Raw genomic sequence first — 20,409 nt, forward strand, 5'->3', positions numbered from 1 at the left:
GGCTCCGGAGCCCGAGCGCGGGGTAGCCCACAGGCGGGGAGAGAAGGAGGGGCGCGAGCGTCCGCCCCGCTCCCGGCGGTCATCGCGCGCCGCCCGCGCGCCGCCCCGGCCTCTCTAGCCGGCGGGCGGGCGGGACCATAGAGAGCCCGCGGCACCGCCCCCTCCACGGCCCGAGCGCCCGCTCGCGCGGCTCCCACAATGCACCGCACAATGGCCCGACCGCCGCCACTACCGGGGCCTGAGCGGGCCTGGCGGAGCCCGAGCGCGGCCCGGCCCGCGGCGCGGGGCCCCGAGCGCGGTGAGTGCCGGCGAGGGCCCCGGGGGACGGCGGGGAGCGGGGCGGGAGGCCGTCTCGCTGCGCCCGCGCGCCCGACACCCGGAGCGGCGGCGCCTCTCCTCTCGGGCCCCACGGCGCGGTCGCCTACACCCCCGACCGGGGGCCCCCTCCACGCCAGTTCGGGCCCAGATAGGCCCCAGGGTGACGAAATCTCTCCCTGGAACCGATACCTGGGTTGGGGGACCGGAAGATACCCCACTGGCTCCCTCCCTACCGAGACCTGGAGATGCAGCCCTGAGGGTCCCCTACTCTTGACCCCCAGGCTCCCTGGAGACCCAGATAACGCGCTGCTGACCTTACCAGGGACCCGGGTCTGGGGGACGCAGATAAGCTGCACCTGCTCCCTCCCCTCAGACACGCCTACTCGGACCCACATAACCCCTTTCCTGCTCCAAATAGTCGCTTTTTACTCTCTGTTTCGTTTTCCAGAACCGCATAGCCCATTTTGAGACTTACCTCAAATACCTGGTTCTGGAGAACCCAGATAAGCCCTACCTATAATTCCTTCCTCAGTGACTACACTTCCAAACCTTATCTATTTGGTTACCCGTTTTGAGACCATTGAAATTCAGAGAATTCACTTCTATCTTCAATCCCTGGAATCCTCCAGCCTTTATAACCCATCTCTTCTTTCTTTCTTTCTTTCTTTCTTTCTTTCTTTCTTTCTTTCTTTCTTTCTTTCTTTCTGTTGGCCCGGGGGAGGTCCCTTAGAGACCCAGTTAAGTTGCTAATGATTCTTTATCACACTTGCCCTTCCTTCCCATCCCTGAGACCTCCTCCAGACTTTTCCCTGAATTTCTGTGCCTTCTCCCTTCTCCGGCAGGCGTCCACTCCCATCTCTCCCAGCTCCCGGGGAGTTTAACCTTTCCCACCACACAGTGGAGTGGTCTAGAAGCTGCCGGAGGAGCCTGGTTATTCCCTGCAAATCCAGTCCCCTGCTATGGCCCCAGCTTGGTGGGAGAAAGGGACCTGTAAGGTGGAAGATGAGGGGACAACTGGGGAGGTGGGGGGGGGGGAGTTGCTGGTGCTTTCACCTGCACGAGTAGCCCATCTCCTGGCTTGTGTGTTTTTCCATCTTGTTAGCTTGGGACTGTGATAGAGTCTGGCCTTGGATTTCTAACCCTGCCCCCAAGGTGAGGCCACTAGATTGCGGGGCGGGGGGGGGGGGGCTGGGAATACTAGGGGGTGTCCAACCAGGTTTCCTCTTAATGAAAATGGGGCTGTAGTGAGCTGCAGCCATTTGCTCAAGGCCTCCGCAGGAGTGGGAGGCAGCGGGATTCAGAGGAAATAGTGAATCAAAGGGACTCCGAAGAGGGCCCATCTACAGTGACAGAAGAACTAGCAGCCCGAGAGTAAATCCAACCCCTGCTAATCCTGTTTGATGTCTCTTGGAATGATGCAAGTCATTGAGACTCTCCAGCCTCCCTGTAATTTAATTCTCCCACCACTCTGGAGTGTGTGTGAGAGAGTGAGTGAGGGGGGCAGCTATGCTCATTTCCCCTTTCTCACTGTTTTCCAGCCAGTCGATGTGTCTTTTGGATTTGTTTCTGGTGCTGGGGTCAAGACCTGGGTTTTTTTTTTTTTTTCTTGGTCTATTTATAATTTCCCAGTTGCTATTTTGGGCTCTGCTTAAGGGAAGAGTCTGTCCACCCTAAAGAACGTTCCAGGGTGTGTTCCCGGGTACGTTTCCTCCTGGGCAGGTGTTGAATTGAGTTCTTCAGATCCCCAAGTAGCTCTTGGGCAGGAGGGATAAAAGCTATTTTAGGGTAGTCACTGGAGTGGAGCTGTTAATCCTCTATGGGTCTCTCTAGTTAAGAACACTTAGAGATTAACGCTTTCCTTGCTGCAGGGAGGCTGCTTCTCCACGGTTTGGGGAGGGTTGGGACAATTTAGTGTGGCAGCAGAAGGTGGGAACGTGCAACCCAGTACAAAGGCAAAGATAATAGCTGCCTTTTGTTGGGGACTTACAGCAAGCCAAGCCCTATGTTGAGCCCTTTGCATACCTGACTAAAATAATCCTCACAACAAGCCTGTGAGGTAAGTATTTTTAGCTTTACAGATGAGGAAACAGGCTAATAATGGAGAAAGAACGCAGTTTCTATAGAGATGATGTAACACCATAAAAACTATAGTTTCGTCAGAGGGCAGCAGGCATCATGGCACACAGCAGGACAGACAGACTGGAGAGCAGTTTGTCTCCTTTCGGCTGCCAAAGAGGGCCTTCGGGAGTTTTTAGAACGCACTTGTGTTTGGGGCGCAGAGCCTTAGTAACAGAAGGGACTCAGAGAGAGAGCTCCGGCCCGGGATACGGGATACGGTGCTGGAGGAAGGGAGCACAAGGGCGACTGGCTCGAGGGGATGTGCTGGCGGCTGATGGCGAGGGAAAAGGGGAAGGCTGCGTTCCGGGGCGATGTGAAGGGAAGGAAACTCACTCAGAGGCCTGAGAAGTAACATTAAAGGGGGAAAAAAAAGAAGTACTGCTCGGGCCCTGTGCGGAAAAGAGGCAGACACAGTGTAGACGGCACTGCATGTGTGTCAGACACTTCGTCCTCCGTGAGACCATTCTAGGTAAGGAGAAGACGTCTTTATCTTAGAAACTGAGGAATCTGAGATTCAGAGAAACAAAGTAACCTGTGCCTGCTTTCACAGCCAGTAAGTGGCAGCTCTTCGGATAGCAAGTCCAAGGTTCTTCCCGCACTACGTCCCTCTTCAGATCAGGCGCCAGAAGCGATCTTTGGATGAAAATACACCGAGTTATACCAGTAACTGGGAGGGATTGATTGTGTTTGTTTTATGGGAACAGGTTCCGTCAGCTTCTCTACAGTTGTTAAGGTTAGAGTGTGAGACCAGAAGAGTGGCTTTGAAAGAGAAGCAGGATTCTTTCGGTTTTGCCCAGGAAGTCTGAAGGAGAGAGGCCCAGGAATTTTCCTAGAGGAGAGGACTTTGCAGACAAAGGACAGAGGGAGAGAGACTAGATTCCCAAAAGGGTTCCTAAGGTAACACCGGCAGCAGCCTGTCGGTGACTATGGGTGAGGGCTTCCCCTGTGCCTTTTTGAAAGGATAGGGGGAATAGGATCAGGGTGTTGGCTGTTTTCTTTTTAAGGCCATAGCCCCATTAAACGCAGATCAAGGCAAGCACATGGCTGCCTCCCTCCTTTGGTTCTGTCATTACAACCTCTTGAGCTCTCCTTAGCCACCACCAGCCTCTTTCCTAGAAGCCCATTACTCACTCTTTCAGAAGCAGCATACTAAACTGCTCTGTCTTGTTTGTGCTTGTTCAGGAGAACAGAAGAGGTGTATGTGTGGGAGGTGGGGGACGTACTGTTCTCTTTCTGAGTTTGTGTGGAATTTCCAGGGCTAGGCTCCCCTCTCGTGTCGGCCAAAGTGATGCGACCTGCTTCCTTCTGGCTGCCGTTCCCAGCTTTTCAGAGGCTGAGATGCACGGTTTTAGATAGCAGTGGGGAGCAGAACTTGACTTTGAGGGTGGGGTAAATTCCCTCCAAAGTAGATGTTCGAATTCACGCTTGCTCTCTGCCCGATTCCAAGGTAGCGTAGTAATCGCTGGTTTTATAAACAGGTGATTCCACCCTTGAGAAGGAGGGACTTAACCCATGCAAGGCAGACGTCAGAGGCCTTGGAGATTTATAGTGAAGCAGGCAGATATGCCACGATGACTCGAAGGCTCAAGTGGGACTACTTTTTAGCACTGCCTACCCCTCCCCGGCATGTGACTCATGCAAAATGCAGCCACCTTTGTGCAGATCTTTCTAGGCAGATCTCCACTCGTGATGGGGAAATGTTTATCATATTACACTGCAGTGTTTCTTCAACAAGAGGAATGGTTCCTGAACAGGACGTAGCTCACGTTAATGATGAGCAAAGCTCTCTGGGGCATGAACCCGCTGATCCCATCATCTCGTTCACCGCCAGTCTGTTAGATGAATGGTCACTGTAAGCAGCAGGTGCTAATGAGCTGAGCAAGCATTCTGTGGCCCACAGCTGTTTGTGCGGTTGGAGCCCTCCCCAGATTCTCGTGGACAGTCCCCACTGTCCTTTGCTCCCTTCACATGGGAAAGCCTCATGACCAAATTTTGGCATGACTTCTTCAAAAGGAATCCCCCTGTTGTAGCAAGTTGCTTTGCAGTTGGTAATCTTATTAGTGTGAATGTGGGTCTGTTGTCCCCCTTTGGAGAGTCAGTACAGTAATCTCCATCCTCTCTGAATTGATGTCAGGAGAAAAGTTCTGTCATCTTTGCTCCAGTTTTCCCCTTTCCCACACCCCTCCCCTCCCCCTGCCTCAACAAGAGAGAGGATCAGACTTCAAGGTATTGGCTCCCCACTTTGGAAGAGCTGTGACACCAGTTTAAACCAGAACTTTGTGAGCATAAGTGAGCCTTGCATCAACTTGCATTCAGTGACTAATTTACTCATCGAACGGTAAGAAAGTTGAGAGTCCTTTTCTAGATGCTAAGTGTATGGAAATGAAAGAACTGTGATCTGAGCCTTCAAAGAATCAATTTGGTGGAGGAGTTCTAATGCTAGTATGCTTCCTGCTCATAATGGAGAAATGTATGTGCTACAAAGGTCTGCAGGAGGGGCTGCTTGGCACGTGGCCTGTTGGACAGCTTTGCTAAAGAAGCATGGCCTGGGAGACCCAGAGAGGTGGTGGAGGGTGGGATGGGACCAGGACTGGTTTAGGAGAAATGCTGAGTCTGCTGTTGCCTCCTCAGTCAGAACCTCTTATTGATGTGCTACTGAGAAACACATCTGGCTCAGGGGCTGTCTTTCCAGGGTGTAAATTTCCTAAGCAAAAGCTTCTCCTTCCTTCTCTGTTGCCTTTTGGGCATTTTATTGCTCTTTAGCACCTTCATGAGGAGGAGAGTTGTGGAAAGTAGTGGGGGAGGAGGAGAAGGAGGAGGAGCTGCCATCTCTAAATTTAGTGGAAAGGATATCAAAGTGAAGTCGGAAGAGAATATTTGGAGTTTAGGGCTTTTACTTCCTTAGATTATCTCGTTTCTTATTAGCCTAGGTAGAACTAGTAATAATAGTTACCATTAAGCACTTATTAGGTGCCCAGCCTTCTGCTGAATACTGTGTATTCATTATCTCATTTAATCCTCGAAATATCCTTATGATTTAGGAGATTATTAAACTCATTTTGTAAATGAGATAGCTCAGGGAAGTAATTGGCTGAAAGTCACGTGGCTTTGAAGTGGAAGGGCTGGGATCGGAACGGGATCTGTCTGCCTCCAGAGCCCATGTTTCATGGTATTGGGCTCCCTAACACCAGGTGTTCTGATGTTTCAGGTGAAGAGATTGTTTTCTGAAGGCTGCTGCGTTGGAGGCTGTGACAGAGCAGAGAGCCCGTGTGGAGCTGATGGGGAGGCTTTCTGAATAACATGGCCCTTCGCCATTAGTCTTGCCATGACCACATTTTTCACCAGCGTCCCCCCCTGGATTCAAGATGCAAAGCAGGAGGAGGAAGTGGGCTGGAAACTAGTTCCCAGGCCTCGGGGCCGGGAGACGGAGAGTCAAGTGAAGTGCCAATGCGAAATCTCGGGGACACCCTTCTCGAATGGGGAGAAGCTGAGGCCTCACAGCCTCCCCCATCCAGAGCAGAGACCGTATAGCTGCCCTCAGCTGCACTGTGGCAAGGCTTTTGCCTCCAAGTACAAGCTGTATAGGTAGGTGACGCTCCCATACCTCTTCCTGCCCTGAGGTTCCCAGAGGACAAAGCCAGAAAGACTCCACTGAGTGGGAGGCTTTATCTGTGACAGAAGAGTAGACGTTTATTGGCCCATAAGTGTACCCTGAACACCAACAATTTGAAATCCCTCACTAAAAGCTACCGGTGGGATTTGTATTCAGACACTAGACTCTGATGGGGAAATATCAGACCGTCATGAACAAACCAGATTAAACAATGTTTTCAATACTACTCTCCCCACCTTTGCCAGGTAATGCCAGGTAATGTTAGCCAGAAATTAGAAATCAGTCTTAACTTGAGAAGGAGAAGGAGACCCTCTGGTCCCATCTGTAAATTTTAAAGTGGAGACTCAGAGTGGGGTAGTAACTTACCCAAAGTCCCATAGCATCTTTGGTCCTGCAGTGCCTCTTCTGAACCAGCCTGCTACTCACATGATTACTTCCGTCTCTGTGGAATCTCTGGTGTCCTCTCGGTCAGCAGCTTTCCTGAAACTTCAAGCCCAAGAGCCCTACATAAAGTGAAATAGAATGTGAAAGTGCTAGTATAAAGTAGATATGGCAGAGCAGCTTGGAAGGGAGGGGGGCCTGCCCCAAAGTGATTTTGACTTTATCCTTGCCTTTCCATCAGAGGAACAGGAATATGCCCTTTACAAATGAGATAGACTGCCTGATGCACACTGCTTCATCCACTCATCTAGCCAACTATAATTTATTGAGCTCCTGCTGCATACCACACATGGTGTTAAGTGCCCTAGACAGAGTAGTGAGCCAGATGGGGGTGCTCCTTGAGTCTATCTTAATAGTGGGGACAGACCGCAGACAAGTAAATGCATGAACAAGATGACCAAAGAAAGCCTCAGTTCTTGTCTGGAAAACAGTTGATAGGAAGGAACTAAAGCAGGTAATAGGGCAGCGTGACCAGGATTGCCCTCATGACAGTTCTGTGGTCCTCAGGAATGCTTTGATAACTGTGTGCTCCTGTGTCTGAGGTGGACTCCAGTTGGGGCCATCCTCTTAGACTTCCTTAGTGACAATCTGGGTGTCTGCGAGAGGCTACAGGAAAGGTCCTATAGGGTCTGGGAGGCAGGAGCTCTGACTCCAACCTTAGTCACTGCGTGAGCTTAGGCAAGTCACTAAACCTCTTAGTGCCTTCGTTTCCTCGCTTGTAAAATGAGGAAAATGGACTGTGGGTCCATCAGCACCTCCCTCTCATACATTACCGTGTCTGATATGTCACAGGAGGTTAATAGTAGCTCTCGGTAGTGTGAGCACTCACACGTAGCCTGAGGGTAATGGCTACGTTCGATACCTTCCAGGTAGGAAGGATCACTGGGTGCTATACTAGAGACAGCTGTGGTATACCTGAGTGAACCCAGGTTTCAAGGACTGTGTTCAAATTCAGTTTCTGCCACTTACTGACGTGGGTGGGGCTGTGCTGTGCTTCGGCCTCTTGTGGAGAACAAGGTTAATGACAACTCACACAGGGCCTGGCAGATGGTGGGTCCTCGAGTCTTACTGAGTTGATTCTGAAAGTCCCATAGAGCTCTGGATTGTAACTCCTGCACTCTGAGCTCCTGTCCCTCCAGATGGGAGCAGGTAAACCAAGGAACACTGAGGTACTATACCATGGGAACACTTTTTTAAATGTTGCTGGTTTACACGGCAAACACTTTAAATGGTACAAATGAGCATTCAGTGAAAAATGCATTGTCCTTATGCTGGAAGCTACCATTCTCGCCAGAGGTATCCAATGGGGTCAGTTTCTTATGTATCCATGCTAAGACATTGAAATATGTATTCCCTTCCCTTTTTATTTTCACAAGGGATTAGATTACACACACCAAACTGAACTTCCTGTTTTGATTTAACCCCTCATTATGTTTTGGGATTGTTCCAGATAGAGAAGTTTAGATTTTTTCTTTTCAATTTTCTTTTATGGTGTCATTTAAAATTTTTTAAATGTAATTTTTTGAAAAGGAAATACATTCACATAAAATTCACAAGGTGTCAAAGGTATAAATGAAAATTCTCCATCAAACCCATAAGCTTCCCTATCTCTTTTCCCCATAAGGAACCAGTGTTAGTTTCTTATATATCCCTCCAGAAATATTTTTAAGCACATACAAGCAAACATACATCTGTTTTCCCTCTTTTCTTATGCGTAGTACCATTCTGCATGCACTGTCCTGTCCCACTGCTTTTTACCACTTCATTGTATCCTAGGAGTTTGTTCCCCGTGGGTACATATAAAGCTGCCTTTTTTTTTTTGAGTCATTTTTTGAACTTATAATTTATTTCACCGATTCCCTATTGATGGACGTTTAGATTGTTGCTGATTTTTTACTACTACAAACAGTGCTGCAAAGAACTAGGAGTACATATGTGATTTTGCAGGTGGGTGAGGATACCTATAGAATATAGTTGGCATAGTATTCCATTGCTTGTCTCTACCATAATTTTTGTATCTACTTCCCTGTTAATGGACACCTCAGTTGTCTGGCCAGCCCTTGTGATCTCCTTTCTTTCTCCTCTATCCTCCATCCCTATCCCCAGGCACATGGCCACCCACTCAGCCCAGAAACCCCACCAGTGTATGTACTGTGATAAGATGTTTCACCGCAAGGACCATCTGCGGAACCACCTGCAGACCCATGACCCCAACAAAGAGGCCCTTCACTGTTCTGAGTGCGGTAAGAATTACAATACGAAGCTAGGCTACCGGCGCCACCTGGCTATGCATGCCGCCAGCAGCGGTGACCTCAGCTGCAAGGTGTGCCTGCAGACCTTTGAGAGTACCCAGGCCCTGCTAGAGCACCTGAAGGCCCACTCACGCCGAGTAGCAGGTGGTGCCAAGGAGAAGAAGCACCCCTGTGACCACTGTGACCGGCGGTTCTATACTCGTAAGGATGTGCGGCGGCACCTGGTGGTGCACACAGGCCGGAAGGACTTCCTGTGCCAGTACTGTGCCCAGCGGTTTGGCCGCAAGGACCACCTGACACGTCATGTCAAGAAGAGCCACTCGCAGGAGTTGCTCAAAATCAAGACAGAGCCAGTGGACATGTTAGGCCTCCTCAGCTGCAGCTCCACAGTCAGTGTGAAGGAAGAGCTGAGCCCTGTGCTATGCATGGCCTCTCGGGACGTGATGGGGGCCAAGGCCTTCCCTGGCATGTTGCCCATGGGCATGTATGGCGCCCACATCCCTACCATGCCCAGCACGGGCATGCCACACTCCCTGGTGCACAACACGCTGCCCATGGGTATGAGCTACCCCCTGGAATCCTCACCTATCTCTTCCCCAGCTCAGCTTCCTCCAAAATACCAGCTTGGATCTACCTCATACTTGCCCGACAAATTGCCCAAAGTGGAGGTGGATAGTTTTCTGGCGGAGCTTCCTGGAAGCCTGTCTCTCTCGTCCGCTGAACCCCAGCCCGCCTCACCTCAGCCGGCGGCAGCTGCGGCCCTCCTAGATGAAGCACTGCTCACCAAGAGCCCCGCCAACCTCTCTGAGGCCCTCTGCGCTGCTAATGTGGACTTCTCCCACTTACTGGGCTTTCTTCCACTCAACCTACCCCCGTGTAACCCACCCGGGGCCACCGGAGGCCTGGTCATGGGCTACTCCCAGGCCGAGGCACAGCCCTTACTCACCACTTTGCAAGCTCAGCCTCAAGATTCCCCGGGAGCTGGCGGACCACTGAACTTTGGACCTCTGCACTCCTTGCCTCCTGTCTTCACCTCTGGCCTAAGCACCACCACCCTGCCTCGTTTCCACCAGGCATTCCAGTAGCCCCCAAGGAGGCCCTCAGCCCAGTCTTAGGCTCTGTCAGGGAGCCTCTGTACCCACCCCATCTGCATCTCCCATGAAGGCAGCTGAGCTTTCAGAGCTGGGTTCAAAAAGAAAAAAATTCCAGTATCTGTATGGAGCACTTGGTTTGGGGGCTCAAGCTCCAGGATCAGTTCTGGGAGGAGCCTTGAGCCCCAACCCCATGAAAAGATCTCATACCATAGAACTTCAGGTATTTTTACTTTTACTTTTTTTGATCTGAATCGGGAGCCACACTTCGCCCTCTCCCTCTCCAAAGTGTCAGAACCTCCTCCTCTTTGGAGAAGGGGGAGGCCTCTTGGAGACACAAAGGGTTTCACTTTGGATGACCTCGAGAGAAATAGCCCAAGAAGCCCGCCTTCTGGTCCCAACCTGCAGACCCCACGGCAGTTGGTCAGGCCCTGCTGCAAAGGGTCACTTGGCTCCGTCGCCTGCTTCCCACCAATAGGCAGGAGAGAGGGCCTCTGTCCTGCCCACCAGCCCCGTCCCTCCTGTAGCAGCACCTCCATTTCCAGTCAGTGTTGTCCAGCAACGGTACCGTTTACACAGTCGCCTCAGACACACCATTTCACCTCCCTTGCCAAGCTGTTAGCCTTAGAATGATTGCAGTGAACATTGTTTACACGCCGTGAATTCATTCCCACCAGTCCAGTCCAGTTGGCACCAGCCGGAACCATTTGGTACCCGGTGTTAACTGGAGCCCTGTTTACAAGGCGGAGTCGGGTCTCACTGACTTCTCTTCACTTGAGGTCACATTTTTCCCCTGTGGGGAAATAAACTGACTTTGGACTGCTTCAGTCTCTGCCATCTTCCATGACTGTCTGTTCCTGCCTTCCTCGGCAGTGTCTGCGAGACAGGCAAGAAGATTGGAGCAGGTTTCTCACAGGTCTGCAATTCTGTTTTTCTCCAAGTACATCATGAGCCCTCCTCCTCCTCTTGAACAGGAGAGGGCAAGAAATGAAAGGCATGCCCGCTTCTATCGCCCCCATTCCCCAGCCCCCACCCCAAACATCATGAGCTGTTAATCTTAGTCTTGGAAGGAGGGACTCGGGTTCTAAGCTGGTTGGCTAGCAAAGGAGAGGGTATGAACCCCTGATGTGTCTCTCCTGCTTGTCCCTTTTCCAGGAAGTTGTGGAATTGTTGCAAGAACAGTCTTCAGGAAGTTAGGGCTGGGCAGATAGTTGAGTCCTAACCTGTGGGTACGTCATTGGCTCCCATACCAACCTTTGTTCTTATCCACAGTCTCCCCACTCCTCTACTTTGCAGTTACAGTGGACTCAGGGCCACTGTGCATAGGCCTGTCTGCTCCCCATCAAAGTAATCCCACCTTCCTCTTGTGGCTCCCCCTCAATTTGCCCCCAATACTTAGCAGGGTTTCTCGCAACAGATGACTCACTCTTCTGGCTTGTGGGGCTCCCTGCCACAGAAAGCACAGCCCTTGCCCAGCCGAACCCCATCCCTGCTTCATTTCTCAGTTCCGCACGGGCTTTACTCTCACCACTCACAGAAGGGAGGCAGCTCAGGGACCACCAATTTGGGACCCTCATGAGACACCTCCAGTCTGATTCAGAAACACACTTCTACCTCTTTACTGTTAACTTCTACACATGCAGCCAGTAGTTTCTGGGCACTTTTCTCAACGGTGCCTCATGCTGGCTTTTCCACTAGGGTTTCAGGACAAACTACCAAGGAACTGCCTCGGCCTCCGCCCAGTCCTCACACCCCCTCTTTCCTTCTAGACATCACTTTGCTTTATCATCAGGAACTGAGCAGGTCCAAGACCCAGGCTTTTGCTTCAGCCCAGGCCAGTATTCTTTGAGGTGCAAGCCTTAAAATGTAGCTCCCTGGCCCTCGATTGGAAGCAATGTGGAGTGAATAAGCATGTTTTGATTTAGGCAGGGTAGCTTGGGATACTTTTGAAAAAACAAACCAGATATAAAAATGTCTGGCAAGGTTAGGATCAGACTAGGTGATTTGCTTCTAAAAATTCGTTTCAGTGAGTCCCAGGGACTAATTAAGGTTTATTTTTAAAAGCGTCCACCTTGGTACGCAGCCACCTCCTGCATGCTGTGCATGTTATTGGGACTCGTATTATAGGAAATGGTACGTGAGGATCCAAGCAGGACTCAGTGCTGCCATTCTCCTTATTGTCTCTGGTCTTCATCACTAGACCCAGCAACCCTTCATCCGCTCCCTGCCACCTTCCATGCACACCTCATTTATAGAGGCAAGTGGGCCTCTGGCCATGGAGTATAAAATCTCAGGCTTAAAGAGTCCACTCTTCCCTGCCTGTCCTTTCCTGTCCCTTCCTTGAATTCTCTCCCCCATTAGTGATGCTGGGAAACTCCTAGAACAGGCAGAGCAACTATTTAAAGCCTTGTAAGTGGGGCCTTGCCCCTTCTCCCCTCTCCTTCCATCCTGTTTCTCCTTTACTCTTCCGTCAGTACTCTCACCCCACACAAGGAATTTCCCTATCACTGTGAACTTTGCTGGTACAGAGGAACATCTGCCTTCACCTTTTTTTGGACCATAGCCACCCAGCTGTTTCTTAAACTTCCCTTCCCAAAATTAAAAAAAAAAAAAAAAAAAAAAAAAAAAAAAAAAGCCTTATTGGCCTGGTTGTTCAAAGGATAAGAATAGCTTTATCCTACGTTCAGTACCAAACCCACTTCAGTACCTTTACTGAGGCCATGAGAGCCTGAGGGGTGTCTGCCCACAACAGGAGCTATGGCATGTGGCAGAGACCAAACAGGGACCAGGAAAAAGGGGTAATGACCCCTTTCCCCACCACCTCCAACCTCTGTCAGCGATGAGTTGCCTTGAACAGGGGGCAGGCACCTCGCATCCTGCACACAGCTGGTCAAGGTTGAGTGCAGTCCTGGGGGCCAGGGGATGACCTACCCAGCTGTGTCAGCTCAGGATCTGTGCACATCTTTTAAAGAGGGAAGAGGTGGGAAAAGGAGCACCAATGAGTTTCCCCCCAACCTTATACAAATGGCATTTAATGGAAATCCGGGAAGCAGGTGTGATTACTTTTTTGCTCGTAGATATTGTCCTAAGTTGAAATTTTTCCACTGCCCTAAACTTCTCCTAGTAGTCTGAATCCTTGCCCCCCCCCCTTTCTTTTTGGTAGCTGTTTTCCCCATTCCCTCTACCTTCCCTCTTATCTAGGAGCTGTCTTTAAGCACGATTTTTTTTAACAGTTTATATTGTACAGGATCAATATTTTGCTTTTTAACAAGGATATTTATGTAATAAGAAACTTTGCCTTAGGCAGGTGTTGGCCAGAAAAGTCCAGATTCCTCTGGGACCTCACCCTGGCCTCTCCTGGAGCTCTGAACCTGCTGTGGAAGGAATTGGCTATGACCTTCACCACTGGAGAGGAGGGTCTGTGGCAAGGGAAGGGGTGTCCCGGTTCTAACAGGAGAAGGATTCACCGTGATAATTTAGTGCTTCTGTGGAGGGGTCTGGAAGAAGTATCCCAGCCCAGTTTCTTCAGATGCAAGCTCACTTCCATAGCTGCCCCTCTCCACCTCTAAATATTTGGCACTAGAACTCCTGAGACACCACTTCTCATTTGCCTCCCTCCCTCCTGGTGATCAAGGCTTTGGGGCCACTCTTTCGTAATGCCAGATTATTTAAAGAGAGAAAAATACAAGACAAAAACCTTCTAGCACTTTGTAAACACAGTGAATAACCTCTTGGAGTATTTTTGGCTTTATATAAAACAAGGTTTTTAATTGTAAAATATAAGTGCCATTAGAAAATGCACAGGGCGTATCTTTGTTAAAGTAGATTTTTCAATGTTTTACAGAATTACATTTTCAAAAAAAGTTTTTATAATGAAGTTGTTTATTAAAAACTTCTGAATGATGCGTTTGGAAGTTGTGAACCTGTCTGATTGGGAAAGGGTTGGAGAGTGCCTGGGGAAGAACTGGAAACAACAGACATCTTTAGCATCCCAGGGGATGGTGAGTGTAGGGCAGACAGTAGCAAGCCTTCACATTAGCACCTACAGACTTTATACTTTGAAATGAAAGATCTTGAGCTAAGTGGCATCATGCTATCACTTAAACTTGGATGCAAGAGGAAATTCTCATTGGCCTCACGAAAATTTCATGTAACTAAAAATGCCAGATCTAGCACAGTCTTTAGGATGGATCCAGCAACTCAAACATGGTTGGTCATTCCTATTTCTCTCCACCCTCTTGTGTAGTCGGGACTTCATCCTCAGGCCCTACAAAGTGGCTCATCCCTTTGTGTAGGAGTAAATTGCTGCCATGACTCCATATCCGTCATTCTCAGTGCTGACCAGGAAGAGAAAGGAGAGAGGAGTCCTTGTATTCACAGAAGTCCCCCCCATCTCCCAGGCATCTCCTGTCTCACTGGCCTTGAAAGGGCTCTGTGCTGTCCCCCAAGCCAGCCAGCAATTGCAAGGCTGAGATAGGAGTGGTTTCTCAAAGGAAACTGGGGCTTCTGTTAGGATGAAGAATGGATACTGGTTGTCCAAGGAAAGATGTCATCCATTGCCCGAGGTGCACAGCTGGCAAGTGACAGAGCTAGGACCTGACCTTGTCACACTTGTACCTACTCATTGGATTCAGACAAACTGTTGAAAGGCTGACGTGGCTTCTGACCTTGCTGCTTTGCCAGTCTAACGAAGGTAGTCCTCATCATCATAGGCCCTGCAACTCGTACTGAGATGCTCCTATCCAGGGCTCAGATTGAGTAACTATTCTGTGGTCTGGAGCCACTGTCCACAGCCACACAGTCCTGAGTCCAGCCCAAGAGTCCATGGGACGTTAACAACTGTTAATGTGTGTTACGGGTGTTTTGTGTACAAAGGCAGTGGGCTAGCCCTTCATTTCTTTGGCCTTCCATTTACTTGACAAAGATTGAATGTCCACCCCAATGGGTCAGATCCCTGGCTAGAGCCCCAAGGGAATACACCTTGCTCTCTAGGGAGTGTATACCCCAGGATGGGTCTGGGGGCTCAGTGCCACCCTATTCATCGGGCGGGAGGAGACTGAAAGCTTTCTGGAGGAGGTAGCAGGGACTTCCGGGCATAGGGGGAATTAGGTGTGTTGACCTCCATAAGCCACAAGTTTGGGAGCCAAGACCACAGGAGTGCAGATGCATTTGCAGGATCAGGGCTGCAAGGCTGGTCCATCCAGGCTCTTATCCTATCCAAGCACATTCCCTGCATTTCAGACGGGTTCACTTTTGTGAAATGTCTGGTATAGAGCAAGAGGCAGCCTCTGGGCATTGGGCAAGGTGAAACAATGTCCATCTTTCAGTCTACAAGCCCAGGAAGATAGTTTGTACATACAGATGCCAATATGCTCCCCGTTGCCAGCGTTTGAGACCTTCCCTTGCCCCAGATCCTTGTACTCCCAAGTTTGTTTCTACCTTTCTCTATAGAAGTACTTCAGCACCTCCACGTGCCAGGTAATTACCATCATCTGCGGCTTCCAGTTTGAGTCTGCATAGTCTTTTCTGCATATGCTTGAATAATTTACCCTGTGCAAAGCTGCAAGTCTCCTACAGCTGCCCCAAACCACAGTCGAGTGTGGGTGCCCGGTGGCCCCCAGTGTCCACCGCCGGGAAGAGTAATCGCCCGGCGTGGTCGCTGTGATGGAAAGTTCTATGTGTCCGTGACCGGAGTTGTGCCTGATCCTTGGTGCCCACTCGGAACTATTCCTTGCTTGGTACACCCCTGCAATTCACCCCCTCTCTATCGCCATTGTCCTAGTAATGCTGGGGCCAGTTCCATCCGGCGCTTGCGGTTGCATCCCCTTCAGGCAGCCCCGTGCCACTCAGCCAGGCCGGCAAGACCCTCGTCCCTCGCAGCTAGGGGGACCTCTGAGAATCACACCCCGAAGGAGGGTGCGAGGAGCGGAGCGCGCCCCGAGGAGGAGACCGCGCCTTCCCACCTCCCGCCATGGTCCCGTAGCCGCCGTACCGCCCCTCGGGCGGGACCCGCGGTGTCGTCCACGCACCCCGAGGCCCTCCAGGCGAGAGGCTACCTCAGGTGATGGCGGACGAGACGGCGGGGGGCCTAGAACCGCCACGCGCCCGTCGCCCGACCTCGCAGCTGGGTCAGCGAAGCCGCTGCACGCGGGCGCCCCGCCCCCGCCCCCGCCCCCGGGACCGTCCCGCCTGTCACCGGGCCTAGTCGGACCGAGGCCCCTGAGACCTGCCGCGCCGAGGTTGGGGGGCGGGGTCGCGGTCGGGAGGCGGCGGGAAGGCCGAGGAAGTGACGCCTGGGCAGGGCGCCATCTTCCTGGAAGGGGCGGAGGAGCGGAGGGGCTGGTGGGGGAGGAGGACCCGGAGGTGGGAGTGGCGGTGCAGCGGGGCCCATAAACCTGGAACGCCCAGCCGCGGACCTGCCGGAGGCCATCCAGTGGGAGCTGGAGGCTGTGAGTGCCCAGGCGGACTGGCCCTACCTGCGGCTCGAGCGCAGGTTTGGACGCATGCGCCGTCTGCACTTGGTATGTAGGCGCTTCATCATCCAGAATATTTCTGGCTTCTGGGTCACTGCCTTTCTGAACCACCCGCATCTGTCAGACATGATCAGTCCTCGTGATGAAGACGTGCCCTGGTACTTAGTGAATTTGGAGGTGAGGGAGCTCAGGCATGCCAGGACGCGCTGCAGTTTCAAGTTTTGGAACCATCCCTTCTTCTGGAACAAGGTGTTCGTGAAGGAGTATGAGTGCAGATCCTCAGGACCGGTGGTGTCTGTTGCAAGTCTCATCCGATGGCACCGGGGCCAAGGAACCCCCTGTTCTGGTACACAGGAACTGGGACACTGTTCGCAGCTTCTTCAGCGGGTTCTCACAGAACAACCTCCCAGAGGCTGACAAGGTTGCCCAGATTATTAGAGGACTTGTGGCCCAAGCTCCTGCAGTACTACCTACAGGGGGAGAGACACCCCCCCATCCCCCACCCCCACCCCCCGCGGAGCCAGCAGAGGTCTAGCAAGGTGGCACACAGAGGCCCCTCCTATGTCCTGCAGGTACCAGTCTGGCTAAGCCCTGCGCTAGGACCTGGCACCTACATAAGACTGCCTTCTGCCTCTTGTGGACCTGTGCTCAAGCCGATGACATAGCTCTGCTGTCTGCTTTCTCTTTCATGCACCCTGGCCCCTCCGAACATTCAGTGGACTCTGCTCCAAGATTGTGGCCTCCGTGGCCAAGCTCTTTTGTTTCCATGCGGCCTTTGGGCATCACATAGCTGTCACATGCCACAGTTCTACCCAGGCACCCAGTGCTATGGATGTGTACTCCCATTATCTTTGTGGCCCCAGCCTGCTTCTGATCATGGCCTTCCCACTCCACACCTTTTTTTTTTTTTTTTAAAGCAAGCTCTATGTCCAAAGTGGGGCTTGAACTCAGTGATTCTGAGATCGAGAGTCTCATGCTCTACTGACTGAGCCAGCCAGGCGCCCCCTTCCCACCCACTTTTGACAAGGGCACCCACAAGTCAGCACTAGGAGGACCAGGGCCTCTTGGAGGCCCACTACTTCAAGGCCACAACACGTTGGGCTTCGTATTTATGCATCCAGAATATTGGCTGTGGCAAGCTGAGTCTCATCATCCAAGAAGGGGATGCATTTGGTGCTGCCTGTCAGCCAGTCTTGGACATTCCATAGCCTCAGGGCCTCAGGACTGCAGGACCACATGATGAGGTCAAGGCTGTGAAGCAGTGGGCAAGGCATTCTTTGTGATCACACTGCTTTTCTTACCCCTGCATTGGTACTACCCCACGGCCTGCTATCCGCTTATCAAGATCTGTGATATCCTGCCAGTGTTTGGCCATCATCCCTTCTGAGTTCCACCCAGGCTCCCACCGGTGCTGCCTGCTCCCAGGTCTGTAAGGACCTCAACAACCGCCTGCCAATGCACAAGAAAACCCCCAGCCCCCTAGGAACTCTGCCACACTGGCATATCCGGGCATGTGCTCAAGGCAGGGGCAATGCTGGGGGTTCTTTCCCAGAAGCCTACGTTCCCCAGTCACTGGGCCCACACAGAATCCCCTGGGCCCCTGCCCCCATCTCCAGTCTCTGCCCATCTTTAGGCTGCCAGGTTGCAGTACAGCAGGGCTGTTTCTAGTCATGGGACCTGTCCATACCTGCTCAGATCTCACATATTTCTTCTCATTTTCTTTAAAATGACAGCTCAAAAACAAACAACTGAAGAAGCAAGCTTCTTAAGAACAACTAAGGAGACTGTCTTTCTTGTTGAATTTGCCCCTCTTTGGCTCCAGAGAGGGAGGGCTGTGCTGTAGACCCCTGGGCTGGATATTTGCAGCCTCTTTACCCCCTTCAGCAAGGGTCCCCGGGTGGGGGGGGGTGGGGGGGCTGTTTCATCGTTTTGTTTGGTGCTGGGTTCTTTTAGACCAACTCTAGCCCCGGTCTCCTTTCTTCTCCTTCCACTGGGTCTAACCCCCCATGGTGGGATTGTATAGGTAGAAGAGCTTAGCTGCCTCCTGGAGTCCCCCTTCCCTTGGAAGGCCTTATCCTCTGCTCTCCAGGACCTGGGTATGGGGAGGGGAGGGCTTGACACAAAAGACAGTGGCAGATGCTTTAGGCAGGGGAATGCAATCGAAGCCAGAGCCCGCTGGAAAGGCAGGGTGGCTGAGAGCCCACAGGGTGTAGGGAGGAGAGCCCCCTGATTCTTCTGAACTTTTCTGATTCACCAAGATGTTTTTTGAATTAGAAGAATTACTAACTGAACACTGCAACTTTAGAGGTTCTCTTGGCCCAGGTATGACCTGTGCATGTATAAAGTTAATGCTGTGTGTTTTTCATTTCACTGCTTTTAAGTAAGACCCTAGGCATCTCCTTCCCCTTTTCCACTCAGTGGAGAAATTGAGCTGTCCAGGCCTGCTTGTTGCTTTTAGCTGAGAGCATTTACAAGAATGTCCATGTAATGTTTCTACACCCCACCATTTGGAAATTCAGATGGCTATTTGTGGTTGTTATCAAGTTGTTGTGGCCTGTTAACATAGCCCTGTACTTAGAAGTAGTATGAATAAGGGTTTTGTAGGACTTACGACTAGAAACTGTTAGAGGGTAACCTCCAGAAAGATATCGGTAAGGTCTTGATGATTCGGTACCTGGTGACCATGTTGTAACTGGCATCGCTGTAACTGACGTGTCTGCCTCTAAACAGAGAAATGTTCATGGGGTGGCTTTATCCAATCAGGAGAGGAGTCATGGCACTTCTGTCTTCTATCTGCGTGATTGAAAAATAAAGACCTCTCAGTCTGGGGAAAAAATGATTTGGATCATGATATTCCCCGATCCAGAACCCTCCATTGGCAGAAAAAAAAAAAAAAAAAAAGTCCTGATTCCTTGCCATGGCTGACAAAGCCCAGCATTGTCTGGCCCCTGCTGACATCTCCCGTTGATCTCCTCTTCACTCACCCTGCACCCGCCTCTCTGCTGTTCCTTAAACACACTGAACACGTCCCGGCCTCAGGGTTTTTGAACTTGCCTTTCTCTCTCTGGAATTCTCTACCTGCAGATATTCTCATCTCTAGCTCCCTCAATTCTTTCAGGCCTCAGTCAAATCCACTTCTCCAGAGGCCTTCCCCACCCTGCCTGTCTAAAGTCATCTACCTCCTTGTATATCTTCTCTCCTCCTCTTCGTGGCCTTCTCCCTATCGTCGTCACTCCCTGAAATGGTCTTGTTTTCCTCTCTTCTTCCTTCCACCTCTGATGGGTCAGGAGAACAGGGGCCTTTCCATCTGCTGCTCTGCCCCCATCACACCTCAGAAATCACTTGTGTGAGTGAATGACTGTATCCAGATGTGTCAGGGTATTACCCTGGGCCCTGACAGAGCAAAGAATGAGGCATAGTTCCTGCCCAAAGGATTTCAGCTGGGCAGAGAAGGGCGAGGGCAGTGCAGGGTAACCATGTAATTTGTTGTTAAGTTGGAACACATCTGGGGGCGAAAGAGGCACGACTAACAATTACGCTATTAGTCCGTAGCCTAACCGGTACAGAATGATCACCCCAAAGAGACTAAACCCAACCAAGTCGAGCTTGGCATGCAGCTCACCCCAAGTGTGTGTGATAGATCGGAGGGTGGAGACTTCCCTGAAGTTGGGACACAGGAGCTGGGGTATGAGGAAAAGGCAATAGTTCAGGTAAAGTGGGGCTGGAGAGGGAATTCCTGAGAGAGCAAATGGCATGACCTGACCAAAGGCACTGGGGTAGAAGATGCGTGATGTGTTCAGGGCATAGCATGTACCCTGGGTGTGGCTGCTTGGAAGAGACAAGGCTGGGGTGGGGAGGGGGGGTAAGTTAAGGCCATTTTCTGGAAATAGGAACTTTGAATTCAAAGCCAAGGCATTAATTAGCCCATGGGTAGTGGGGAGGAATATTAGATGTGGTTCGGAGGTAAGAGAGTTCACAGGGCAGCTGGACACAAGGAGAGGGGAGTGTCTGCAACTCCAGCTCTCTAGTGTCTTCGGCTTAACTTCAGGCTGCAGCTCTTCCAGGAAGCCCTCCATGATTGTCTTTGACCACAACAATCTGCC

General features: G+C 51.2%; 1 protein-coding gene and 1 pseudogene across 1 annotated transcript; both read left to right on the plus strand.

The window, feature by feature from the left end:
* The first annotated feature begins 88 nt into the window (after positions 1 to 88).
* PLAGL2 (PLAG1 like zinc finger 2) lies at positions 89 to 13,738 on the plus strand. Its single transcript, XM_045444923.1, has 3 exons — positions 89 to 298; positions 5,645 to 6,021; positions 8,597 to 13,738. The coding sequence occupies exons 2-3, from the start codon at positions 5,762 to 5,764 to the stop codon at positions 9,825 to 9,827; spliced, it is 1,491 nt and encodes a 496-aa protein (XP_045300879.1). The 5' UTR covers positions 89 to 298; positions 5,645 to 5,761; the 3' UTR covers positions 9,828 to 13,738.
* Positions 13,736 to 19,085, plus strand: LOC123579818 (annotated as a pseudogene).
* Positions 19,086 to 20,409: the final 1,324 nt, after the last annotated feature.

This window comes from Leopardus geoffroyi, chromosome A3 (assembly GCF_018350155.1).
Source record: "Leopardus geoffroyi isolate Oge1 chromosome A3, O.geoffroyi_Oge1_pat1.0, whole genome shotgun sequence".
NCBI lineage: Eukaryota > Metazoa > Chordata > Mammalia > Carnivora > Felidae > Leopardus > Leopardus geoffroyi.